Source organism: Stigmatopora argus, chromosome 22, assembly GCF_051989625.1.
Source record: "Stigmatopora argus isolate UIUO_Sarg chromosome 22, RoL_Sarg_1.0, whole genome shotgun sequence".
In the NCBI taxonomy this organism is placed as follows: domain Eukaryota; kingdom Metazoa; phylum Chordata; class Actinopteri; order Syngnathiformes; family Syngnathidae; genus Stigmatopora; species Stigmatopora argus.
The window spans coordinates 12,771,785-12,797,111 of record NC_135408.1 but is presented as its reverse complement, the minus strand read 5'-3'; the positions used below and the strand labels follow the sequence as shown (position 1 = coordinate 12,797,111).

General features: G+C 57.0%; 3 protein-coding genes across 13 annotated transcripts in view; 1 reads left to right on the top strand and 2 right to left on the bottom strand.

Annotated features, from left to right (window-relative positions):
• fryb (furry homolog b (Drosophila)) overlaps window positions 1-18,235 on the bottom strand; it is a 28,258-nt gene extending 10,023 nt beyond the window's left edge. The window contains exons 1-37 of one of the 10 annotated variants that reach the window (XM_077592621.1): window positions 13,690-13,830; window positions 13,542-13,642; window positions 11,831-12,024; window positions 11,092-11,145; window positions 10,855-10,994; window positions 10,469-10,559; window positions 10,301-10,380; window positions 10,104-10,184; window positions 9,498-9,666; window positions 9,241-9,333; window positions 9,066-9,164; window positions 8,644-8,745; window positions 8,459-8,562; window positions 5,888-5,996; window positions 5,727-5,813; window positions 5,287-5,591; window positions 5,049-5,156; window positions 4,727-4,967; window positions 4,435-4,599; window positions 4,261-4,347; window positions 3,870-4,129; window positions 3,549-3,738; window positions 3,344-3,468; window positions 3,210-3,267; window positions 3,028-3,119; window positions 2,726-2,898; window positions 2,449-2,609; window positions 2,259-2,369; window positions 2,022-2,176; window positions 1,842-1,941; window positions 1,581-1,752; window positions 1,227-1,489; window positions 977-1,123; window positions 657-825; window positions 463-553; window positions 301-374; window positions 63-213 (exon numbers count right to left, since the gene is read on the bottom strand). In XM_077592621.1, coding sequence (XP_077448747.1) covers window positions 63-213; window positions 301-374; window positions 463-553; window positions 657-825; window positions 977-1,123; window positions 1,227-1,489; window positions 1,581-1,752; window positions 1,842-1,941; window positions 2,022-2,176; window positions 2,259-2,369; window positions 2,449-2,609; window positions 2,726-2,898; window positions 3,028-3,119; window positions 3,210-3,267; window positions 3,344-3,468; window positions 3,549-3,738; window positions 3,870-4,129; window positions 4,261-4,347; window positions 4,435-4,599; window positions 4,727-4,967; window positions 5,049-5,156; window positions 5,287-5,591; window positions 5,727-5,813; window positions 5,888-5,996; window positions 8,459-8,562; window positions 8,644-8,745; window positions 9,066-9,164; window positions 9,241-9,333; window positions 9,498-9,666; window positions 10,104-10,184; window positions 10,301-10,380; window positions 10,469-10,559; window positions 10,855-10,994; window positions 11,092-11,145; window positions 11,831-12,024; window positions 13,542-13,614 — 4,874 coding nt within the window. In that variant the 5' untranslated portion in view covers window positions 13,615-13,642; window positions 13,690-13,830. Of the gene's footprint in view, window positions 1-62; window positions 214-300; window positions 375-462; window positions 554-656; window positions 826-976; window positions 1,124-1,226; window positions 1,490-1,580; window positions 1,753-1,841; window positions 1,942-2,021; window positions 2,177-2,258; window positions 2,370-2,448; window positions 2,610-2,725; window positions 2,899-3,027; window positions 3,120-3,209; window positions 3,268-3,343; window positions 3,469-3,548; window positions 3,739-3,869; window positions 4,130-4,260; window positions 4,348-4,434; window positions 4,600-4,726; window positions 4,968-5,048; window positions 5,157-5,286; window positions 5,592-5,726; window positions 5,814-5,887; window positions 5,997-8,458; window positions 8,746-9,065; window positions 9,165-9,240; window positions 9,334-9,497; window positions 9,667-10,103; window positions 10,185-10,300; window positions 10,381-10,468; window positions 10,560-10,854; window positions 10,995-11,091; window positions 11,146-11,830; window positions 12,025-13,541; window positions 13,831-14,381; window positions 15,331-17,967 lie in introns of those variants that run through there. The other 9 variants (XM_077592619.1, XM_077592616.1, XM_077592615.1 and 6 more) reach the window with 9 other exon arrangements.
• Window positions 18,236-19,961: 1,726 nt separating this feature from the next.
• LOC144068401 (spartin-like) lies at window positions 19,962-23,966 on the bottom strand. 2 transcript variants are annotated; one of them, XM_077592922.1, is made up of 9 exons: window positions 23,328-23,966; window positions 23,035-23,198; window positions 22,015-22,759; window positions 21,726-21,920; window positions 21,531-21,648; window positions 21,224-21,418; window positions 20,985-21,143; window positions 20,809-20,899; window positions 19,962-20,703 (listed from the first exon to the last, which is right to left on the bottom strand). In XM_077592922.1, exons 2-9 carry the CDS (start codon window positions 23,055-23,057, stop codon window positions 20,427-20,429), a joined length of 1,803 nt encoding a protein of 600 aa, XP_077449048.1. In that variant the 5' UTR covers window positions 23,058-23,198; window positions 23,328-23,966; the 3' UTR covers window positions 19,962-20,426. The 2 variants fall into 2 exon arrangements, with proteins under 2 accessions (XP_077449048.1, XP_077449047.1); XM_077592921.1 differs by lacking the exon at window positions 23,328-23,966 and having other exon boundaries at window positions 23,035-23,298.
• Window positions 23,373-25,300, top strand: sertm1 (serine rich and transmembrane domain containing 1). Its single transcript, XM_077592923.1, has 2 exons — window positions 23,373-23,926; window positions 24,810-25,300. Exon 2 carries the CDS (start codon window positions 24,816-24,818, stop codon window positions 25,101-25,103), a length of 288 nt encoding a protein of 95 aa, XP_077449049.1. The 5' UTR covers window positions 23,373-23,926; window positions 24,810-24,815; the 3' UTR covers window positions 25,104-25,300.
• Window positions 25,301-25,327: the final 27 nt, after the last annotated feature.

Sequence of the window (25,327 nt, the reverse complement as noted above, 5' to 3'; positions counted from 1 at the left end):
CGATTGGCGACACCGTCCGTCCCTCCCTCCGTCCGTCCGTCCCTTTTGGCGGCGGGACTCGCCTGTGCAGGGGTCCCCTGGGCGTGATGGTCTCGGGCAGGTAGTCCACCAGGGGCGCCCAGCAGCCGCCGTTGATGGGCATGGGCAGCGGTTGGGGGCGGTTGGTCTCCTGGACGCTCAGCAGCCAGGCGGCGTGCGGCGGGAGAGGGTCGCCTGCGGAGGCGGGGTTCGGGGTTGAGAAAGGAGCCGAACTCTGCGAAAGGAAGGAAAGAAGGAAGGCGAGCGGGCCAAGCCACGTACTCTTCTCGTCCTCGTAGGAGCCTCCCGAGCTGTTGCTGTAGCGGGACTCCAGCCTATTGTGCGCCCTGGCCCTGCTGCAAGGCAGGCGCGCGTGCTGGTCAGCGCCGCGTAGATTGACAGAAAAATGGGAGGAGCGAGCGAGCGAGCGAGCGAGCCACTGACCGCTCTTCGCTCTCCCGGACTAGTTTGCTTTCATCCATGTCTGCCAGGGCGTCCTGCCCCACCACCACCGTGTTGCTGCTGGAGGCCGTGCCTGCACACCAAACGGTAGCGCGCCCGTCATTTTCCCACCGTCGGGCGGCGGCCAACGGCCGGGCGGCGGCCGATGGCCGGGAGGCGGCGGCGCCCGCGCTCACCCGTCTGCGAGGTGGGCGCCTTGTTGCTGGCGGCGAAGCGGTAGAAAGGCGGGTTGTCGCAATGCAGCACCACGGGGTTGACGGGGTCCGTCTGCTGAAGCTCAAACAGGAGCTCCTCCATGGTCTGGATGGTGTTGTTCCGACACAAGTAGATGACCACCTTCTTGATCTGCAATCGCCAGTGGAAAAAAAGACAAAAGACTTCCTTCCCCCTTTTCAAATAAAATATGCCTTGTTTTAAAAAGTGTTGACATTTTTTTTTTTTTAGATTTGTCAACATCGGACGCCATTTCTTTAGCGGCGGGCGCGAGCGGACTCACGTAAGGCAAGAGCGCGGTGTCGCTGCTCACTCCGCACAAGCTGACCAGGAACTGCAGGGTGATCCTCAGGTTGTTGCTCCAGCGTTCGTTGGACACCAAGGCGTTCCAGGCGCTCTCCATCTCCGGCCCCGGCACCTCGTCACCGTACTACGGGGTGGCAAAAAGGTCTTCGGGTCGCAGGCGGGCCGACCGGTTCCGTGGCCGCCGCCCCCCCCCCCCCCCCCCCCCCCCCGCCTCTCCCGCTCGCTACCTTGGCCGTCATGAACATCAGGTTGTTGAGCACCAGCGAGGTGGCTTGCAAGGAGCCCCAACCGTTGCCCCGGAGGAAGAGCGAGACGCCGGCCAGGCCGGGGGCCGCCACGCGCCCGACCTCCCCGTCCGGCGTGCAGGGGCCCGAGGACGGCGGCAGGAGGCCGGCGTCCACCAGCTCCATGTTGCCCAGCCAGGGCAGCAGGTAGGACAGCATGATCTGCTGGCCGTTGGAGTGAGTGCTGGGGAAGCGCTGGCTGACCTCTGGAAGGACGACCGGGGGGGGGGGGAAAGCGCACGCCGTGACCACCGGGGGGCGCTTCCCGGAGAAAAAGCAATACGGGAGGCCACATACCGGAAAAGAGGGGCAGCGTGAGCTCCGGGTACATGCTGGCCAGCTGGTTGGAGAGCTGCGACAGGTTGACGCTGTAGAGAGGCGGCAGGGGCCCGTGCGTCCCGTACAGGATGTTCCCGGGCCTCTGCTCCACCGTGCGCTTGGAATAGGCGTGCAGCTTGGACTCCAGCACCTGAAGCACGGCGGCGGCGACGGCAGGCAGGTGGTTCGCCTATCCTTTATTTGGGCGGGCGCCACCGATAGGCGCAGGCGGGCACCCACCTGCATCAGCTGCATGGAGATCTCGTAGATTTCCCGGCTGGTGTCCGAGGCCTTGAACAGCACCAGGTTGAGCAGCGTCACCAGGTCGCACGGGTAGTTCCTAGCCACCCCCCCCCCCCCCAAATTAAAAAAAGCACACAAAAGGCCGCCCTTCGCGACACCTTGACTTCTTCCCCGTACCTGTTGCCGCACACGGTGGCGATGGCTTTGAAGCAGCCGGACGCCAGCTGGCAGGAGCCCGTGAAGCAGCGGTCCACGGCCCAGCTGAACAAGTTGCTCTGGTCCGGGTTGAGCTCCAAAAGCAGAATCACCACCTCGCAGCCCAGACGGTGAACCTGCCGCGGCAGCGCAGTGGCTCGCCGGCTGGCCTTAAGCTCCTCCTCCTCCGATGGGAAGGGGCCCGCGCCGCCTACCCACCCGCTTGTCGTGGCAGGCCAGGATGTTGTCCAACCATTTGTAGAGGTAGCCGTCGGCGGACAGGCCCACGTTGTCAAACACCGGACCGCAGCACAGGACGGCGGACATGGCCTAAGCGCGCCATTTTTTTTTAGGTCATAGGTCAGCCGAGGTGAGGCGAGGGGGGTGGCGAGGAAGGCGGCGAGCCCACCTTGAGGGCGCAGTACTGGTAGCGAGTGATCCGATGGTTGCGGTCGCTGTAGCGATCCAGGGGCGTGAACATGACGCTGAAGGGCCCGGCCCATTGGCTGAAGAGGATGAAGAGGTGGTGGCGCAGAGACTGCTGGGGGAAGAGGAGGCGACGCTGGTGGACTAAATGGAGGGAGGGAGAGAGAGTGAGAGAGAGAGAGAGAGTGAGTGAGAGTCGACACATTGATTCCCAGACCGGCTGGCCGCTAGCCGCTGGCCGCTCGCCACTCGCCACTCACCAGGCACGCACTGGACGAGGTTGGCCACCGTACCGCTGAAGTGCGCTCGGATGTCTTTCAGCACCTCCAGCTCCTTCTCGTTCTCCGCCTCCAGGAGCATCCGCGTCAGGTCCACGTACTCCAGGAAGAGAGCCCCCAGCGCCAGCGAGTCGCGCTCCAGCGCCCCGTTGGTGCTGCCCACCAAAGCAAAGAAAGTGGTGTGGGCCGGTGGGTGGGCCGTAAAAGCCCGCAAAGACACGGCAAACGGATGGCGGCGGATGGAGCTGAAAGCGCCCACTTCCCAAAGTCCTTTTCTATCGCACCTGTCGCTGATGACGCCAGCGTTGGCCAACAGTTCAAAGATCCTCAGCAGCTGAAGTCGGAGAAGATCCCTCCTCTCTCGTCGCTTCTTGTTCTTGGGGGTGGAGTTAAAAAAAAAAAAAAAAAAAGAAGAGAGCGGGTAAGCATGGAGTCACCTTCTCCCGACAGCCACCGGATCATCTACCTCTGGTCGACGTTCCAGAGCCTCCTTCATGAGCGGGTGGAGCTCTTCCATCAGCTCCCTGGAAAGGAGGAGAAATGACAACCCGAAAGGAGCCTGCCCCCCCTCCGTAAAAAAAAAAGAAGGGGCGGCCGCACCTGAAGACCAGCGCGTTGGTGCAGCCCAAGCCCAACACCAGCGACTCGGTGATCTCCAGGCTCTCGGCTCTCATCAGCGGAACCAGCTGCTTCAGAAGCCAGGCCACCGACGGCGTGCCTATCACCTGTATTGGCCGCCACGGATAGGACAAAGGAGATAAGAATGTCAACTGGATAAAGGGGGCCCACGGGGCAAAGGACGCGCCTTGTTGTCGTAGGTGACGCTGCCGTCGGGCGTAGTGGCCACGATCTCGGGGGTGGACGCTCGGAGGTGCCCGGGCGACATGATGCTGGGCTTGGCGACCCCCAGGCACAGGATGAGGTAATTCCGCCACAGAGACATGGAGTTGTCACCGGAGCTGGCCGTGCTGGTCTTTTTGGCGTTCACCGGGCTGCTGCAAGGAACGGGGACAAGGTGAGCGTCCGCGTCCGCCGTGAGAAGAAGCGCCAGGCGATGGCACCCGCCGCCAGAAGAAGGACGGGGTCGGCGTCCCCCCCCCGCTCTTCCCGCCGCCCGTCCACGTACTTGGGGTCGACCAGCGGCAGCAGCAGCTGCACCCGTGTGAAGGCGTAAGGCCAGGCGTAGCCCAGGGCCACGGGGCAGTGCTTGGGCAGGTGCTCCTGGCGCAGGAAGATGTGGAGGCACAGCACCCAGGGGTCCTTCAGGCACTGGGCGAAGATCCACACGTGGCTGGGGCTCTTCACGTCGTAGGAGCTGCTCACCAGCCGCGCCGTCCACTCCACCAGCCACTGCAGGTCCACGTGGTGGCTCGCGGGCAAAGTGGACTGCGGGGACAAGATAAAAGCAAAGCGTGCCGCCACGCCCGGATGAGAGGTGGCGGCGGGGGCGGCGGGGACGCCGGCCGCGGCACATCGCGCGTCACCCGCGGGGACGCCGGCTCCGACGCTTCACCCACCGAATCGGAAACGGCCACGTGGACGAAGCTGTCCATCACCGCCGGACTCAGTTGGTCCATGACTTCGATCATGGGTTTGTCGTCATCCTAACGCACACAAAAAAAGACCGGCTCGGCTTTTAGATTGGGCTGCCTCGGACCGGACGGCGGGAGCCCGGGAGGAGCGGGGCCTACCTCGGCGTGTCCCAGAGCGGCGAAGAGGCATCGGATCTCTCGGAGGACGCCCACCGCCAGCTTCCTGGTGCTGATCTGACACGAGCAGAGGAGAAGCAGAGCCAGGCCTTCGACGGCGTGGAGCACGGAGCAGTGCGGGCTTCGCTCGGACGTTCTGGGGCTGGCCTGACGAGAAGAAAATCAAAAGCCGCATTTCCATCCATGGTTTACGGCCGTGAGAAGGGGCGGGAGCGGGGGGAGCGAGGGTAGCGGGGGGTTGAGTAGCGGGAGGTGGGCTACCGGCGTCACCGACCTCCGCGCCGCCACGTGTTTTCCCCTGGAGCTGCGAGGCCAGCCTCCACTGAGTGAGCAGCTGCAGCAGGAGCTTCACCGAGGCGTCCTGAAGACCCTGCTGGCCGTCCTGGACCTCGCGCAACAGGAAGTGCACGTAACCGAAGAGCACGTCTTCCCTCCAGTCAGGGAAATCCAGCAAGAGGCTCTGGAGGGAATTCTGGGAAATGAGACGCAGCTCGTCGTCCATGTGCACCGTGAGTCTGGAGATGGAGGAGGAGGAATGAGCCAGGGCCGGAGCGTCGCGGCCGGAGCGTCGCGGCCGGGCCTCCACGCGGACTCACCTCGAGAGGAGGTCGATGAGTTCGGGTTTGGACATTCCGTCGGGGAGGATGCGGGGGATGGCGGCCACGCACGTCCGGAACAGGTCGATCTTTGGCTTCCTTTCCCCCCTACGTGAGAGAAGCGTGGCCAAGCCAAGCTTAGCTTAGTTCCGACACCAGCGCTAAGCTTAGTTTGGCTTAGCTTAGCGCCAATGCGATGCCCCCGCCACCGCGCCCGCCGCCGCCCACCCCCGCCTACGTGATCATGTCCTCCGGCTCTTTGTTGAGCATGTGCGCGCTGGTCAGCATCATGCAGCGGCCCACTTCCTTGTCCAGGTGCCGGAGGACGCTGTCCAGGGCCTTGCGCACCTGCGTGTAGTACGATGACATGCCGATGAGCTTGGCCTCCTCCTCGGTCAGGGTCTTGCTCAGGTAGGTCTTCTTCTTCTTCAGGGAGTTGCCCGAGGGCAAGGTGGCGCCCGTGTTGGGCATGGGCGGCTCGCCGTCCTTCTGCTGCAGGGCGTCGGCGATGACCAGGAAGGCTCGCAGGCCGATGTTCATCCTCTGAAACGAGACGGGGGCATGGTGGTCCCTCGGTCTTTGCCCATCTCTGAGGCGCGAAGAACGGATCTTCTTCTTCTTCTTCCGAGAAGAAGGAGCATCCGCCCGTTAAAAAAAAAAGAAAGAAATAGCGCCTACCTCCGGGTTGAGACTGAAGGCTTTGGCGGGCTTCCCCACGCTCAGGAGGTCAAAAATGATCTCCTTCATGGCAAAGTCCAGCCGCTCCTGAGCACAAGCAGACGTTACGTTTCGGTCGGCTGCCCGCCGCCGGGCACGCCCACGCACGCCCACGCACACACCTGCGCGATGAACTGGATAATCTTGACAAAGATATTGAGCGGCATGTCTCGGGGGACCACGCTGCGACTCCCCTTGGGGAAGAGAGTGGAGGTGATGGACGTCAGGCGGCTGCGGGGAATGGACAGACCGTGAGAAGCCTTCAAAATACAGGGGTACCTGGAGATACCAGCTTCATTGGTTCCGGGACTGAGCTCCTATGTCGATCTTCTCGTAACTCGAGCGAACGTTTCCCATTGAAATCAACTAAAAACAAATGAATTGCTTCCAACCCTCTGAAAAAACATCAAAAACAGGATATTGGATTGGAAAAAAAGTGTTGTATTTCTTGGGGGGGGGGGCTTGCTTTATGCACGGCAACACGCTCATTTCATAACATAAACAAATTTAGGTGACAAAGTTGAATAGATGGGGGTTGGGCCACTGTGGCTAGCGGCAGCTTTTTGCTCTAGCCATCCAGCAGCGACCGACCGGCCGAGCTGACTGACAAACTTGAAGCAACGGGGGTTGGGACCAAACAAGAAGCACCTGACGCCAATCCACTGATTGCACTTGTGGGACACTAGTATTGAGGAAAGCTTGCTCTTTATGAAAAGCTACATTTTGTGGAATCCTTTAAAATGAAAGTCTAGTCTTGTGGGATGCGACGCCTTTATATCAAATCAAAAACCTTAATTGTCATCATAAACAGCTGTGTATAACGAAATGGGTGAAATATCATTCATCGGGGCGCTCTAAAATGGGTCAAAATGGTCAAAAGTTTGCACTTTGATGGCCCACGTTCGAAATTGGATTGGATAACTTTATTCATCCCGTATTCAGATAGGTCCAAAAAAGTCTTGAACTGGCTCTTGACAGTTCATACCAGGCAGGGGTGGCTTTGCAAAGGTGACAAAGGCACATACCTAGGTGAAAAAGTTGAATTAACGGGGGGTTGAGTCGCTGTGGGTGGGGAGGGAGCAGCTTTTCCTTTAAGTCATACAGCCCCAACCGAGCTGACTGACAAAGTTGAACCAGCGGGGGTTGGGACCAAACAAAAAGCACCTGACGCCAATCCACTGATTGCACTCGCAGGACACTAGTATTGTGGAAAGCTTTGCTCTTTATGAAAAGCTACATTTTGTGGAATCGTTTGAAATGAAAGCCTAGTCTTATGGGATGCTATGCCTTTATATCAAATCAAAAACCTTAATTGTCATCATAAACAGCCGTGTATAACGAAATGGGTGAAATATCATTCATCAGGGCGCTCTAAAATGGGTCAAAATGGTCAAAAGTTTGCACTTTGATGGACCACGTTCGAAATTGGATTGGATAACTTTATTCATCCCGTATTCAGATAGGTCCAAAAAAGTCTTGAACTGGCTCTTGACAGTTTATACCAGGCAGTGGTGGCTTTGCAAAGGTGACAAAGGCACATACCTAGGTAACAAAGTTGAATCAACGGGGGTTGAGTCGCTGTGGGTGGGGAGGGAGCAGCTTTTTTCGCTCTAGCCATCCAGCAGCGACCAACAGAGCTGACTGACAAACTTGAAGCAACGGGGGTTGGGACCAAACAAGAAGCACCTGACGCCAATCCACTGATTGCACTTGTGGGACACTAGTATTGTGGGAAGCTTTGCTCTTTATGAAAAGCTACATTTTGTGGAATCGTTTGGAATGAAAGCCTAGTCTTATGGGATGCTATGCCTTTATATCAAATCAAAAACCTTAATTGTCATCATAAACAGCTGTGTATAACGAAATGGGTGAAATATCATTCATCAGGGAGCTCTAAAATGGGTCAAAATTGTCAAAAGTTTGCACTTTGATGGCCCACGTTCAAAATAGGTCCAAAAAAGTCTTGAACTGGCTCTTGACAGTTTATACCAGGCAGGGGTGGCTTTGCAAAGCCATCCGGCACATACCTAGGTAACAAAGTTGAATTAACGGGGGTTGAGTCGCTTTGGGTGGGGAGGGGGGAGCTTTTGGCTCAAGACATCCAGCAGCGACCAACTGAAACTGAGCTGACTGACAAACTTGAACCAGCGGGGGTTGTGCTGCAAGAAGCAGCTGACGCCAATCCACTGATTGCACTTGTGGGACACTAGTATTGTGGAAAGCTTTGCTCTTTATGAAAAGCTACATTTTGTGGAATTGTTTGGAATGAAAGCCTAGTCTTATGGGATGCTATTCCTTTTTTCCCTAATTGTCATCATACACATCTGCGTAGAATAAAATGGGTGAAATATCATTCAACAAAGGCACTTTTAATGGGTCAAAATGGTCAAAAGTCTGCGCTTTGATGGCCAACGATTTCAATAGGTCCAGAAAAAGTCTTGGACCTGAACCTCGGTTGCTAAGTTTTTCCGTTCCACGTGCCGTAGCATTACCGCCAATCGGCCTCCAGGTGTCCCTATCCTAGTATACACAGAAGCTTGACGGAGGCCTCCAGATATAGGAGGAAGGCTCTGCTAGTGGTTCTGGCCGTGGGTGGGTCCCCCCGTGACCCCGCCCGTGGCCCCGCCCATTGCCATGACAGAAGAACCACGTAAAGCCACGGAGCGCAAACCGACAGTGGCGCGGTCGCTTACCTCTGGGTCGCGGTGTTGCTCTCGCACTTGATTCGGATCATGTAAACCCAGAGCAGGCGGTAAAGTGACTCCAAAGCCACGCGGGCCATCTTGGGGTCCTTATTCTGAATCAGAGCACAATTCCACAATAAGACCAAGAGGCAAATATGGACGGCTGTTGCTGTTCTTGTTGTTGTTTTTCTGACCTTGAGGTTGGACAGGCAGTTGTTGAGGAAAACGTGCCAGCGGCTGAGGAACAACTGCTTTTGGCTCACGCACAGAAGACACGTCACCAGAGGATAGAGAGCCTGGAAGCGAGATACAACCGGTTTACACGGCGTCTCTCGCCATCGGTGGCGGGCGACGTCATCGGTGGGCGTCGCAGGGTGGCCTGACGCTAGCTAGCTAGCTAAGGGTTATTTCGCCTTGTCGGAGTCACACTGGATAGTAGGCTTTTAAAAGCTAGGAAAGGACACGCTTCAAGCGGATGACGTCTGCGTCAAGCAGTAATTAGACGGCCCTCCTCCTACGACTCCTACTGACCCAACCCCCCCCCCCCCCCCCCCCCCCCTGCTTCCTGCCCACCAAGAGATAAGCCCCTTGGACAAATTGGCGCTAATGACCTCACCAGGGAGTGCTTCTTCCTGGAGGACAGGTCCAGCGTGGTGTCGTACAAGCTCTCCACAAAGTTGCGCAGGCACGGGACGTTCACCTCGTTCTTCACCGTCTGGAGGAAGAACAGCCTTTTGTTCCTCTGTTTTTCTCCCCCCCGACCAAGCGGCGGCGCTCATGGGCTCACTCACGGCAGCGACGGGCACCAGGATCTCCACAAAGAGCCCGGCCAGCGAGTGTTTCACGTCCTTGTCCTTCACCTCCAGGAAATATTGAGCGCACTCCTAAAGACACGGTGCCAGAGCAGAGGAGAGATTTATGTATATATATATATATATATATATGTATGTTCATTCACAGGAATATGCATATGTTGATGAAGATGTACTGTCCCTTTATGAAATGAATCCAAGTCAAACTCTAGCAAATTGAGGTCCCCGATGGTTACCTGCATGAACTGGAAAGAGGCTTCGAAATCCTCCACGGGGTACATTTTGATGCGGAAGAACTTGAGGCCCATGATGAGGCTGATGGTGGACTGCAGGACGGAGGGGCTCTGCTCCTTCTGACGCAGTTCCTTCAGCTCCGAGATGAACTTTTTCCTCACGGCCGGGAATCTGAACAAGGCAAAAGTCCCCGGCCGTTTTTCTTTGGGTACGAGCGCGTTGAGGCGAGGCGAGGCGCGCGACACGTCCTGGCGCGACGGATCGCACGCCAATCGCCATCTGTGGCGCCGGGCGGACACCGGTCGCTTTTGCCCTGGCCAAAATACAAAACGTGCAATACGTTCTGCGCCACATTGGGAATTCTTCGTCCCCGTTTGACTTTGCGACGGACAACACGGGGGGAGTAGATGTGTGTCGACACCGCGCTAAATTTAGAAAGGCACGCGGAGGATGGGCGGAGGTGGCCGGGAGGCCGTGGAAAGGGGATCGCGCGGGCGCCCCCGCCAATGGTGCGGCCGTCGCCAGAGTAAAAGACAAAAACAACAACAACAACAACAGAAAATGTGCCTGGGAAAATGAGCAGGCGGGTGAGGAGAGGAAGTAAGTACCTGGACTGAGCCACCACTCCCACCACTTCGGCGTAGAGGTCGGCCACGATGTGCATGTTGCCGGTGTTGGGGCCCAGATACCTGCGCCGGAGTCTGGATGAGCGAGCGTGGTGGATGATGGCCCCCTCCCCTATCCGTCCATGCGTGACCCAGGGCAAAATGGACAACCAACGGCACGGCTTTGCACGCTCCCTCACCCTTCCTTGTATTTGAAGTGCTTGAACGCCAAGTTGATCACCTCTTGGACCAGTCCGTCCAGCAGGGGATGCAGGGGGATCTAAAGCAGAGGGTGGGTGGGTCGGGGTTGGAAGGAATGGCCGGCCCAGAATGCCATTGGTCCGAGGGCGGACGGGGACGACACTCGCCTGTTTCAGGACTTCGATAAGGACCAGGGAGAAGATGAAGTCGATGGCCAGATCCCTCCGCTCCAGCAAGTAGTCCTTCTGTTGCTCATCGCTGACAGGCAGAGAAAACAAGAAGCATTCACACGGGGAGGACTGGCAGGACGACAAGTCACGTTGCAGCGGTGGGTCAAATGAATGCCACCCTAATCAATATTGTGCCCATACAATGGGCCTACAATGACTTCAGAAAAAGTGCTCAAATATTTGACATCATTGGAAATTGCGAGTTGCACTCAAAGGGTCCAATTCATCTTTTCAGTGAAATTCAATTATTTCTGTCTGGAAAGGTTCTCTGACATGAACACGGATCATTTGTACGCAGGAAACGGCGGTAAGGTTGGCCTGACTTTTTGCTCTTGGTGTTGGCCCGCGGCCGATACTCGTGCGACTCGTCCTCCAGGCCGTTCTGACGCTTGTACCAGTCGAACAGCGTCCTGAGAATGGACGGCAGGCAGTACTCGGCCAGAGAGCTCATGCTGCTGATCAGCTGCAAACGCAGACGGGAGAGGGAGTGGCGTGATTGGCCGCGCCCCCACGCCGTGGCCCACGCCGTCTCCCGCGCCGTCCCCCACGCTTTCCCAGACCTGATCGAACTGGGGATCCTCTCCTCTCTGCAGGGACTTGTTCAGCGGCTTCTCCTAGAAGATTAAAAAGACAACAACCATAAGACAACAACCATAAAATCATACGATTTTTGCAAGATGGCGGCGCGCACTGACGCTGCGGCTCTATGCTGTCCGATTATTAAGACAGACAAGGACAATCAAAGGCTTTTTCAAAGTGCAGTCCGTCTAGAGCAGGGGTAGGGAACCTGTGGCTCACGAGCCACGTGGCTATTTTTTGATGGGTGCATGTGAATCTCCGGCAAACTGCCATTTAAAATGTGGAAATGGCTGGTGAAAGAGCCGAGTCCCAAACGCGCCAATAGGAAGCGTCACGTGGCCACTGTGGCGTTGACACTACCTCTAGCGCCACTTGAATCCGATTTTTTTTCATGCATACTCACATGGATCCTCATTGATGAGCAACAGCGTAACAGTGTTGTCAAAAGAATGCAAAGACTTTTAAAGCGGTGAAATGACTCAAAAATGTACACATTTTCATCGATGTTTTCTTTTCAATTACGAGTATGGCTCTCAATGAGTAACAATTGAAAATAGGAATTGTTTAAGGCTCTCTACGTCAAAAAGGTTCCCCACCCCTGGTCTAGAGTCTAGACCGGACCGGCAGCGGACGAGTCCGACTCCAACTTTAAAGAAGATCCATCTGCACCCCGCCCGTAAAAAACTTCTGGGTCGATCGGGGGGGAAAAAAGGGACTCACCAGCGCCTCCGCCATGATGATGCGGATCTTGCGCTCGGACAGCAGCGTGAAGTTGGCAAAGAGGCTCTTGAGGACAAACTCTCCCGGCTTGCTTTCCGGGTCCACGTTGACGGGCGCCATGATGAGCGGACCTTTCCTTTCGGCCCAACTTCCCGGCGCGGGCGGGACGGGCGTCTTCAGTCCCGCCGGAGAGGCTGGCGAAAGGCAAAGAGAGGACGTTAGCGCAAAGTTAGCCGGCGTTCTGAGACGGACGATGGACCTCCGGGATTCGCTCCAAAAGGGAGGAGAATCGGGAAAGACCGATCGTGGGCTGGGTCGCGCATTCATCTCCGCGACGATCGGACGTCGGGGGCCGTTCAAGGAATGCCCTTCGCGGGGTGAAGGAGCATGTGTGGAGTTGATGGAAGACTATTTGCTAAACGGGTTGCCCCCCCCACCCCCGTTTTCAAGAAACACGATCACTCACGCCAGCGGGGCCACGCGCTCGCACGCGCTCACACGCGTTCACACGATACCCTCGGGTACCCCTCCCTCCCTCCCTCCCTCCCCGCTCCGAGGGCTTACCGAGGCCCTTGATGAAGCTAATGACGCTGGACCTGCTCCACCTGGCCGGAACTTCCATGGCGCAGGTGCTTATCGGAGACGATCCAAGAAAGAAAAGTGGCCAAAAGGGGGAGCCTGAGACGGGAGGCGGAGCCTACGGCCCGTAGCGCGCCGCCCTCATCCTGGACCGTGGCTCCCGCCGGGTGAATGGGAAAGGACTTTTGGTCCGGCGTGGCTAAGCAAAGCTCCGGGCGAGAAACTCCGTCATCTCGCGGGGAAGGAAAAGCAAACGGGGAGCGTCCGGCGACGGGCGCATTTAACCCCGCCGAGGCCAAAGTCCTCCCGTCGACCGGCGGGAACGCTCAAACGATCTCCCGGCTCGATACGCCAAGCCGGATCCCAGATGAGCCGATGGGCCGCGCGGCCCTAGGGGCCCGCCGCCGCCGGGCTTGGGCGTCGGCCCCGAGCGGCCGTATCCGCTTGGGAATTTGCGCTCCTGCCCCGCAAAGTCGTCCGCAGACACATTGTCGTCGGGAATTCCCAAAGCGTCCCCCGAGCGAGCGAGCGAGCGAGTGATGTCCCGAGTCCCCTTGTGGAGATTGACCAGAAGAATTTCAACAGCGCTCTAAGAGAAGCACTGGGGGAAGAGGGGGGGTAGCATCTATTATTAGTGCACCACTCCCACTGACCCCCCCCTTAACCCACACAAGTGCACACATGCAAATATAGACGTGCAAAATCAAGTTATGGGGGCAATCTTCAAACCAAGGTGGAGGAGATCAAAAGTCGCGGTAATGACGGCAGACGCTGAGTTAAGCGTGTTTCAACTTTTCCGGCTACCCAATATTCAATAGTGCAAACAAAAACACCCCGTGTATGTCTATCCAAAGAGCAAACTGTGATTTGCTTGTTAAATTTGCTCTTTGTGAGTGGCTTGGTTTCCAGTTTAGTTTCCAAACTGGTCCAAATAAGTGGAGAGGGGAAAAGAGTTTGAGGTGCTCCGGAATTGAGAGCCGAGCTGAGCCGAGCCAAGCCAAGCCAGGACTTGCACGGGTTTGGGTTGTATCCTCAGCTCAGCTCAGCTCAGCTCAGCTCAGCTCAGCTCAGTTTGGCCCTCCCTCATCACCCCGCCGTCGGTAAGCTCGTGGATAGGCGCCGTTTTACTCACAGCCGCCGAAGGATTTGAGCAAAGACCTGAGGCCGATGTCGAAGAAGCCGGAATCCTGCGGGCCGGTCGCCATGGCCGCGTCGCCGGGCAAAGGAGCGGGCCTTGGCGACGGGACGGAGGGGCGGGCCTTGCCCACGGAGGAGCGGGCCTTGGCGACGGATGGACAAGCGCACACTGGCCGTCGCTACCTTAGCGGATAAACAACAGCCATCCCCTTCCCCTTTCCGTTTCGCTCCCTCTCTCGGGACGGCCGTACGCAGATGTCATCGGGAGATGAGAGCGACCAATCCTCTTAGAGGCCCGCTGGAGGGAGGGAGGGAGGGAGGGAGTGAAAAGGGGAGATAGAGAGAGGCCTGGAGAATAGAGCTCCCAAGTTAATTCTTTCCACCGTCTTAGTCAGCTGTTTTTACCGAAGTACCAAGTATGACTTCTACCGCCCTTTCTCCTCAGCCAGAGTCGGCGGGCGCACAGACGGCAAGAAACAGTTCCAAATGCGGGAGATTTCCATGGGAAAGACGATTGGGCAAATCAAGCCACGGACGACGGACTCCTTCCAATACGGACGGAGCCAAAGACCGTTGGGTCCAAAGCCCGCAAAGGGTGGCTCTCCTCTGGTTCCGGACGAATCCGAGGAGCGACTCATTGGCCCGAGTTAGCTAGGATGATTTAAGCGAGCGTAAAAGCGAGCAAGCGGTTTAGTTTGAATGGAATTGACAAGCGGACGAGTCATCTAAACCACGAGGGCATTCCTCACGTGGCTCCGACTAAAGCCCGGCCGGCTCGTCACCTCGGGCCGAGATTAAAGCCGGAAAGGGCAGAGGCACGCACGCCGTCACCTACCTACGACGAGCCGCGTCCGTCTCTTGGACCTGGAGCGGAACTTGGAAAATCTGCCGTTAAAGTCGACGGGATCGTACATGTGCGGGGGCAGCGGCAACGAGGCCATGCGTTCCATGACGACCCCGTCCTGGCCGCCGCTCCCGTCGTCCGGCTGGCGCCGCCCGTCCGGGCTGGGCTTCCGGCTCGTGAGCGAGAGGCCGTCGCCGTAGCGGGCTATTTGGCTCCGGGCCTCCGGGCCGCCGCCGCCGCCGGATTCGGCCATTTGGCTCCGGGCCTCCGGGCCGCCGACGCTGCCCCAGTCCTCCGGGGACATGGTTGGCGAGCGAGAGTCTCTTTCTCGGGAACCGGCTGACCGAAGCCGGGGAGCCGCCTTCCGCGGGAACGCCGCTCAGAATGTCTCGAAGGCCAACTCCGAGTGCCATTTGGCAGTCTTGATAGATGAAATATCCATTTCTTTGTCTTGCCACTGGAGTCACTCCAGCGTTTCCAAAGCGCAGCGTATTGGCTTGGCTCACAGCTCGGGGCGGGCGGTCGCTTTGAACGGTCTGAGGAGCAGTGGCACTTCCTCCGCCCTCAGGTGGCGAAAGAGGGAGGGATCGCGTACGGGGAGCGTGGCGCCATTGGGTGGATCTCCTCTAAGCGTCTTTAAACCCTTCCTTCCTTCCTTTCTTCTTTCTCTATGGCTCTTTTTTTTACCCCTCTTTCGGGGGATTTTCCCACACTCCGCGATTCTCAGGCGCCACACCCGTTCGCTACGTCTCGGCTCATCTGGCGGCAGGAGCTGCTAGCCGTGGCCGGCGCGAGCGTCCGGCTGGATCCAGACGGGCGAGCGGGCGAGCGGGCGAGCCTTGGTCTTCCTGCGGCTCACCGGTCGAGGCTGTTCAGCCAGTTACCGTAACGTCAACGTGTCAACGGTGTTGGGTTACCGCCAGCCGACACGCCCTTGGACGAGAGGGCGGGACGGAGGAGCCAAACACAAACAGGAAAGGCCCTCGACGCCAGGTCCCGTGCGCCAGATCGGCGGCTGTTAAGGAATAAATGAGTCTCCCTCCGACACGGCGCTCGTCCCTTCGCCGCGTCCCCCATTTAGAGGCGACGAGTAAAGAGTTGGCTGGCGGAGGGCCTGTTTTCTATGAAGAGAAAAAGTATCTGCTTCCGTTTCTATACAGAAACAAGAAGAAAAAAACTTTGCCCCAGGGGGGGTCCCTCCCTTTCACTGCCGGTGCTACCCTTGTAGCGAGCGACATGGCCCTGGTGGATTGTCACACCCGAGAGGACCCGTGCTTCAAAACAAGTCTCTTCACGTTTCCGCCCTTTGAGAGGCCAAGCGTCGGAGAGAAAAGATTCTCGGGAAGGTTGCGTGTGAATTCATCCAGCGCCGCAGGCCCGCGGCGATGGTCGTCAAACTAGACGACCGATGCGCCTCGTTAGGCAAGAAGTGGCAGATAAACAAAGGCGTGGCCATCTGAGCGACAACAATTAAAGTCACGGAGGCCATGGTATTCCATCGACAGGCTGATTGGCTTTGATCGTCGATGGCGACGGCGCTCTCGTTGCTCAGCTTGATTCCATTTGGTCAGCGTGACTGCAAACTCAGGAAAGTCTGATGTTTTGTGAGAAGCTAACACGCAAATGCAACATCTTCTGAAGGTTTCGGTGGATTCCGCAAGAAGGCCACGGCGCCACCACCGTGGTGGTGGCGCCGTGGCCAGTTGTTTCTTTTGGTTTTATTTTATTTCTTTATTTTTTGGGGGGAGGGAGGCAACTGTTGTCACATTTGAATGACATAATGCTCCCGTGAAGCTCAAATGAGCTCCAATTTGAGCCATGGAGTCAGGCCAGACCACAGACGCTCTTGCTCAACCGTCACAGACGGTTTCTGGTGAGCGCTTGACAAAAAGTGCTTGCGACCCAACCTCCGTTGGTCATCAGAACCTCTTGGCCAGTCAGTCACCGCCAAGTTGCCAGCCACGCGGTGGGTGGATCCTTTTCACCACTACTACGCAAGTAAGCTCCAATGGTGCCCCCTTGAGTCCATTCTGGTCATCTGGTTTGCTATTGTCGACGACAGAGGCCGAGGGGGCAACCGGGAGTGGGAACAGATTGCCAAATGGCTAAAACGATGCTAACACGGGGACTTGGAAGGGGCACGATGTTGACACAAGTGCCAGATGCAATGGCGAAATTCAGCCGACAGAGGAAATCCAAAGAGCTAAAAGGGAAGGTTCAAGGCAAAATGGCTCCAGCTTTTGAACGGGGTCGCTACCGATTGACTAGACGACCCTAAAACGAACAGTGACGGACGGCCCATCACGTGGCTATTTCATGAGGCGATGGCTCGCAGACGTCCAATCCATTGGAAAAGGGAGGGTGGCACCTTTTCATTCAGAGCTCATTTGTTGGGGTTCAAATGGTAAGGGCGATCCAAACTGTCGGAAGGACGGAACAATGGACTTAAGTGGGTCATGGATGCGGACGGGCTGTGGCAAACAGCTGGTGGGTGGGATGTCGCGTGGGGGAGGTGGGGGACAAAAATAGATGACTACCACTCAATGCTCATGACTGCAGGGACCGAGAGCAGGCGGAATTGAAGGCGCTGGCTGCCATTGACGGCGATCAGCCGGGCTAACAAAGGCTCAGAAAGTAGGCCCCTTTTGTGGTAAAAGTACATTTGACGGTCCTTTAGAAACTTGATCGATGATAGTAATTGTGAGAGGAGTACAAATTCATTTGAAATGCAGCTCCCCAAGACAATTTCCCTTGAAATTGGATTGATGTAGCTAAGTCGAATTTAGGCATATGCAAGCCATTTTCAGCACGGCCATGAGTCATATTGACTATTTCCAATGGGTTCCTTCAAAGATATAAATTCTTATCATATCCCATGATAAACATTGGTTTTAGCGATGCCATTGTCTCCAAAATGGGGTCTGATTGCTATCGATTAGAAGTTCTGGACACAAAAACAACCTCTCAATACTATTGTGTTTTCATCTACTGTTAGAGTTATTGACGATGTTATCAACGACAACCCCCTCCCGACAAATAAACAAATAAATAAATACATCACTGCGCTTCCCACACAACACTGTAAAGTCCAGTCTCACGTCATTATTTATTTACCACCGATCCACCCCACGCCCTAGACCTTTCTGGCCCTAAGCCTTCTATTATTTTCAAGTCATTTGTGGTCCTATTAGCAATTAGCAATGCTAATTGCCATATTGCCACGGTCACCAGCATCACTTAAGCGATTAGCATATTCCTTCCTCTCATAGCAGGCCGGCCTTACTCGCCGTGTAGCTGTCTTTTTTTGGTCAGAAAGTGACCTTTTAGTTGTTTTCCCCCTTTTCCAATATAACCCACTGTGGCCATAACCCAGCACACACGCGCGCACACGCACACAGGCACAGGCACACACACACCCCTGCCTCCTTACTAGCTACATTGTTAGCCACCGAGCTAGCCGCGGCGGTCGTCACATCTCCCATCAAAACAGCGGCCGCCTCTGCCTTTGTGGACGGCGGCGGGCAAACGGGAGCCACCAAGCAGCGGCCATGGTATATAAAAGGCAAAACGTACGTACCCTTTTCGTCGACGTGAGGGCTCACTGGGTCAAATGGCGAAACATTCAGCCTGTTTTTTTGCGGTCTCCTCGGCTTGTTTTCATCCGTCCGTCCGTGTGTGTGTGTGTGTGCGTGTGCGTGTATGTGTGTGTGTGTGTGTGTGTATGTATGTCTCGTCTCCTCTTCTCCCGCTGACAGCACGGCGGCAGCGGCACCCGGCCCGCCGCGAGATGGTACAGGCCGCGCCCCTAGCAACCAATCAGCAGCTCCAGTGGAGGAAACGGGCGCGGAGGACGTCTCCCCTTGGCTGCCGTCTTGTGCTCGTCTACGTGTCGCTAGGGGCGCACCTCGGCCCGAGGGCAGGACACCTGCTATGGAGGAGGAGGAGGAGGAGGAGGAGGAGGAGGATGCTGCTGGAGCGAGTCGGCGAAAGCGGAGAAAATAAAGGCACCGGCCACCCACTGAAAAAAAAGGTCGACAGAGTGGACAATTGTCATATATATACACAGTATATTCTTACCAACCTATAGCCCAATTGACAACATACCCGCTGTGCAAACCAATCAAACGGTGGGGTCGCCTTCAAGGAATCCGTCTGTCTTTGAAGAACCCGGAAAGGACAAACTTGACCCTGAAATGACAGCTTCACACCAGAATGGCAGATCTCCTGTCATTTAACATCATTCTGGACTCGTCCTGGATGTTATCAAAAGCAGCAACAACAACAACTGGTTCGTTTAACATTGGCAGGATTGGCCAATTGGCGCTCATCTCCCAGTGACATTTGGACTGGGAGGGGCGAATGAAGGTTATGCGTCCTTCGCCACTTCTAGTCAAAATGGACTGGACGTCTAGCGCCGTCCATGGCGGCCAATGAGTTCAACATGGCTGCCTCGCTGTGCCTACACGAAATTGGCACAATTATCAACTTGTTTCGATGGATTGAAAGAAAAAAAGGGGGAGATGGCGATTATTGGAACTTTTGCCACTCGCACACACGCCAGCTCAGCTTGATTGTCACAACAGTAACAGCAGGAGGCAGTGTTGAGCCCCATCATGGCTTCCACTGGCAAGCGTGCGTGCTTTGGCTTGCCAATGAAGAAAGAAACGTACAAGAAAGAGCAATGTTTGGGAAAAGGAAGGATTGATGACAGGTGGGCATTTGGTGTCCACAAAACCTCGTATACTTGAGCTCCATGTTGCCGAGCAGCTTCTTTTTCTTGCGTGACTGGTGGCCCAACTGGAAGGTCCCAAGCCCAAAAAACGTCACGTTCGCATAGCTTCTCCATGATGTTGACACTATTTCTCTTGTTCTATTGTATTGTTGATGAATGCAATGATAATGGAGTAAAGTGTCAACCCCAAAAAAGGATGATTTATTAAGCCATTGGAATGAAAATGGACCAAAAGCCTTCCTCCAATGTGACGGAACGTGTTTCGTCAAAAGTTCTCCGTGATCCTAAAAGTCGCTTTGGATGGAAGCGGCTCGATTAGAATTGTGGAAACATGTCAATATATTAATCAACGTGGCTTTTAAAAAGGCCAAAATGTTCATCCAAGGGAAGGAAGAAATGGCTCCAGTCATTTTGAATGCTTCACGTAATATTTGACAGTCTGACGGCGGCGTGGCTCCATTCGGGTTGCTGCTTTCTATCCGCTTTTATTTTGTCCGCCAGTCTTGCCTCCTAATTCACGTCAGCGTCTCCACCTGCGTGTAATTGGCTGGCTCCCACACCACACCCCCGCTCTTGAAAGTGTGCTTTGCCAGCACGTCACCTTGTTTTGGGCAAGCCATAGACATCGACGCTTTGTGTGGTTTCTTGGGTCATCCGACCTGTGTCGTGGTGCCCCGTCGCTGCGCCGTTCTCCTCTCGTGCATTTTCAAATGCATTGAACGTCGTTATGGACATACTACAAGCATAATGAGATTGAAAGCTTGACCACAAAGTCCCACACATGGCTGCGTGTCCAGCCCTGGTGACATCATCAGGGGGCGAAAGAGCATGCTCACACACTAAATACACATTTTTTTATTGATCACCTCACGGATAATTCTTGAATTGCATTTAATTCCAAAAATGACGTACCTAATTCCATTTCTATGATGTATTTTTTCCCTTTCAAATGATCCTGCAGGCCTGATCGAACCTCCCGTATGTTTGACGCCCCTGACTGAAACTGTTTCGATGGACTCCCAGCGAGGTTAGCGACTGTAAACATTCTTTTCACCAAACATGATTTCCAATTGACTGATTTATACTAACTATACTGCGATTGGCTGGCCACCAATTCAGGCTGTCCCCCGCCTCTGGGCCAAAGTCAGCTGGGATAGGCTCCAGCACCCCCCAGGACCCTAGTGAGGATAAAGTGGTTCAGAAAATGAGATGAGATTTAAACTATAGTTTGTAGCAAAAAGATGCGTTAGGTATAAAGACAAAACTATAATGTCCGACACCCAAGCAATCTTATCCCATCTTATCTAGGATATCTTCTTTTTCCCCTCGTCTCTCGGCACTTCCTCTCCGGCGGCCCGCGCCCCCGCCGGGGTCCCGTGGTCGCCCTTGTCGGCCGCCGCCGCCGCCATCGCCTCCGCCGGTGGACCCTTGGAGCTCTTTATGACACCTTTGGCCATCTCCATGCCAGTGGCCTTCAGGATGGCCTTGATGCCCAGCTTGTCCACATTGTACGCCGTCACTCCCACGTTGGTCACGGAACCGAGAGCGGTGTCGGTGGCCCGGCCCGCGTCGTCGCCGTACCTCCCGAGCGGGAAGGAAACCCAAATTTAATAACGGGAATTGTTAAGAGGCTTTCCCCCAGTCGTCCAACGGGAAGGCCAAGTTTGCAGGGGCGGACGGACTCACTTGTAGGCGACGGTGTCGACCGTTTGGGTCGTCACGCTCCTGCCGATGAGTTTGGCTCCCGCTTCCAGGCTGCTCCACACGGCGGTGAAACCTGACGTGCGCGGCCACGACGCCATTGCCATTGTTATTGCCATTGCCGTCGCGTCGGGACGCGCCGGCGCCAATTCGATCGTCACCTAGCAGGCTGTTGGAGGCCACAAATTTCACTCCCTGCAGATTGGACACTTCCCCGTCTTTGCTCTTCATGGACTCCGGGACCATCTTGGCGCCGTGTTTTTTCACCCGATGGGCCACCTTCTCCGTCAGCTGCTCGGCCATGGCGCTCACCGCGTCCACTGTGGAGCGAGACCACGGATGAGGCGGAAGGAGATGGCGTGGCGTCCCGTCCCCCGCCCCAAGGCGCTCGCCCACCCACCCAGGTACTGGCTGACGCGCAAGGCGCTCCCCGTGGCGTCCTTGGCCACCTCCAGGCCTTTGGTGACCCGCGGGCTGACCTCGGAGGGAGTCTCCTCGGGCGTGAGGCGCTCCCGGATCTTGCCGGCCCCCTTCTGAATGGCCCGACTGGTGGCCTCCGCCCCCCTGGCCACCCCGTGGCCCATCCGCGCCGCCCCTGGAAGAAAAAAAAAAACAGTGGATGCTCGGGCGATGACCCCTTTCGGGCGGAGCGGTCCCCGCGCCAGTCCACCGCTGCGTCGAGATGGACGAGCGAACGCAAATCTCACCTGTCACGATTCCCTGGCCCATCTTCTCGCTCCAAGTGGGAAGAAGCGCTCCGTCCCCCGCCCCAGGACCGAGGTGGACCGTCTCGGTCAAGTCGACCACTTCGGGGGTGTCGGAACTCTGTCGGATGCCATAGATTGGGGATTCACCCCAGCGACCGAACGACCGACGGCTAAAAACCCGCCGTAGGTACTCGCCTGCACTCGGAAGTCGGCCAGTTGCTTCAGCAGGTCCCGGAAGGCGTCGCGGTCGGCGGCGGGCAACCGCGAGGACAGCACCACGCCGATAAAGGCGTCGGGCGTGGGCGCCAGCGTGTCCGGCAGCATGTAGACCCCGGAGTTGGCCAGCAGCACTGCCGTGTTCTCGGTGAGTGGGTGGAGCCAGCCGCACACCTGGATCAAAGAGAGTCTTTGGTTGTTTTTGCGGGTTTTTTGGGGGGGAGGGGGAAGGAAATGGAGATGAAGGATTTAGCCGGAGGCGACTCACGTCCAGGAAGACGGGCCCCTTTCCATCAGGCGTCTGGCTAGGAAATTTGACCACGCGGAGGTAGCCGGGCTCCGACAGGGCGCTGACTTGGCCGCCGGGGGCCACGAAGAACATCTGCACGCCCCAGGGGATGGAGATCAGCTCACTCCCCCTTTCTGCCGCGCCCCACTCTTGCGGCCCGCCGGTCAGGCTGAGGTGGCCCTCGGCGGGCCGGGGCGAGTAGACGGGGGGCTGGGACGCGGCGGCGGCGGGGGGCGGCGCCTTCCTCGCCGGGAGCGGCGGCAGTTGCCCCACGTGGGGAGTCGGTTCCACCGACGGGGCGGCGAGGCGCAGGGTGGAGATCGGTTCCTCCGGGGGCATTCGCGGGGCGTCGACGGCGGCCGGGGCCGTCCTCGCCGGGAGCGGCGGCAACGGCGCCGGCGCTTGTCCCGCGGCGGGGACCAGGTCCGCCAGCAGCAGCCTCCCGCCATCGGCTCGCGGGGCGGCCAGGTGGGCGTCGACGGCGGCCAGGGCGCGCCGCATCCTCCGCTGCAGCTCTCGGGCTCGCTCCCACTGCGGCCCCCGGTGACGGGGGCCGTCGGCGGGCACGCCCGAGCCCTGCGCCAGGAGTTGACGGGCCAGCCCGTAGCAATCGACGGCCCGGGCCACGTCGCCGCTCTCCTCCAGCGACAGACCGCGGCTCAGGCAGCCGTAGGCCATCCCGTAACGGTCCTCGATGAGCAGCACCTCCGCCGGCTGCCGCGCGCTGGACAAAGGGCAGAAGCGGACGCCATCTTGGGCACGTTTTGGTCTGGAGCGCAATGTTTGCCGGCCGGCGGATAGGAGCCCCGGCCCGCGCGTGACTCGGCTTTTGCTATTCTCTCCCGGTTTAACCCGCGTGACGAGTGTCGGCGGATGATTTGGAATCTCACACATTGGCTCTTGAAATGAGAGAAGACGGGAGGGACGCCACACGCCACACGCCATTCCACCCGGACGACACGAGCGCAAGTATAACCAAGGCCAAATGAATGGACTCACCTCGGTGGCGTGGGTAGCTCCATGGTAGCCGTGGGCCAAGAGGGTGGGCGACACCCGCAGCTTCACCGTCACAAACACCGACGCTCTTCCCTGACCTGACCTGTCGCCACGGGTGCGTGCGATTTCGGGCCTTTTGGAGTCCAAAGGTGGCACACGGGCGTTCCCTGAAACCAAGACGGGACGTGAAGATGGAGGGATCAGAATACGAGCACCTTTATTTCACTTTTGAGCGACTGACTCACGCGGTTAGAATGAAGACCTGAAGAACAGGCTCGACGGACGCACGTGTTTACCTGGGTGTGGAGCGAGGGGAGGAGGGGCAGTCCGGCAGCCCGGCAGCCATGGACGGAGACACGGCACGGTGACGTGACCGCCGTCGAGATGTTTCATCACGCGTCTTTCTTCAACTTTCTCCTACCAATTGAAGTGGTCTTATTAAAGTCAAGTCAAAGCGCGCTGCTTTTTGCCAACGGCGTTCCTTGGCCACTGCGGTACATTGATCCATTGGCCGAAGTTTGCCCGCCACTCATGTATATCCAGCCAAACGAAGCCACCGTCCGGGAGAAGCTTGGCGTCTCCCTCGCCCGGCCCGGTTTAGGAAGGAAGGTCTGTGAAAGCTGAGCGAGAAACAGACAGACAGAGACAGATAGAGAGAGAGACAGAGGGAGTGAGAGAGAGAGAGACAGAGGGCGTGAGTGAGAGAGTGAGTGAGTGAGTGAGAGAGAGAGAGCGAGAGAGAGAGAAAAGGCGCGAGCCCAGAGGACTCATCCACCCGCCACTCGCAACACAAGCGGATTGAAGTGGGACGCTGGGTCGGTGTTGCGCCACAACTTCCCGCTGCGGCTGGCTCGACTTCTCTTCTTGGTGTCCAAAGAGGAAGACTGGTGAAACGGTGAGATATTTGAGGCGACACAATGCATGCGTGCTTGCTTTGCCTGGGGGTGGGGTGGGGGGTGGGGGGGGGGGGGGGGGGGGTTGTCCAAATGTCATGACATTGGGTCACGCATCCACCGTCTCCATTTGCCATTATTCACGGCTAAAGATCCACGGAATGTTTGGCACATTCTTGCTCCAAACTAGAGCCGGTGGATATTGCGGCGAGGATATGGCCATATGAGGGGACGGGACCTTCGTACCTTTCCCAAATATTCCCAGAGAGATCTGTGATTTTTCACATCACGGTCGAGGACAATTCACGCTTTTTGTATCCACGTCACGACAGCCGTCGCAACAGATGTATGTTTTTTTTCTTCCCTCAAATGATTTTCAAGCGATGGCTAAAGACATTCTCGTAGGTACGCCTGGACACAGTCGCTGGATTTAGCAGGCCGTGGATCATTCGTGAAAATTCCGTGTAATAAGGTTCTTCACAAGGCTATTTCTCCATTTGCCGCGTTGCCTTATTTGGGAATACTAAAAGCCCGTGCGCGGGGTTGCCTTTTGGGCGTCCCTCGGCGACCCGCCAGACGGGTTGCCGGGCGACAAAAAGCCCGATCGCCAGTCGCCGGCAGACGCAGTGGCGCACCACGCGTGGGCGACGCCACCGGGGCACGTCTGACGTTGCCATGAATTGGAAGTGCACCGGCGACACAGTCAGAAAAAGCAGTAGGACGATTGGCCAGCCGACTGAGAGTCCACCTAATGCAAAATGACTGGCTCCTAGAGGCGGGATCGCTTAGGTGGGGTACTGACCTGCGGGCAGGGATGTGCGGACTTTTCCTCAACGTTTCCCTCTCTCTCTCTCTGTCTGTTCACGCACTCGCGTGGCATCGCAGCCGAGGATGTCCGGGCCCGTCCCACGGAACGTAATCTCGGGGGCGGCGACGTGGGGCGTGTACGCCTGGCTCTTGCTGGGCCTGCTGCTGCTCCTGCTGGGCCTGATCTTCCTGGCCCTCCGCAGGTTGAAGAACACCATCTCGTCCTGGTCGCCCTGCCGCTCCGAGGCCGAGGTCCGCGCCGCGTCGTCCCGGCGCGGAGCTCCGCCTTCTCTTGGCGGGGCGCCCGACGCCGGTTCGCGCGCAGCTGCGGAAAAAGAGGCGCCACGAGACGGGGCGGGGCGGGGCTTCTGAGAAATGGCGGAAAGCTTCGTTAGGCCTCATTCAAGTCATGGGGACTTTCCCCCCCCTCCCAAAATGAACTTTTTAAAGCCCAAAGTTTCAAAAAAAAAGCACAACGTCGCGGCTTAAAAATGTGTGACAATATCCGCTGGACTAAATCATCCAATTAAAAGGCAGCAATCAACAAGGCCAGTCGTCAAATTCTTTGCATAATTTATTTTTCTTCTCATGATTCA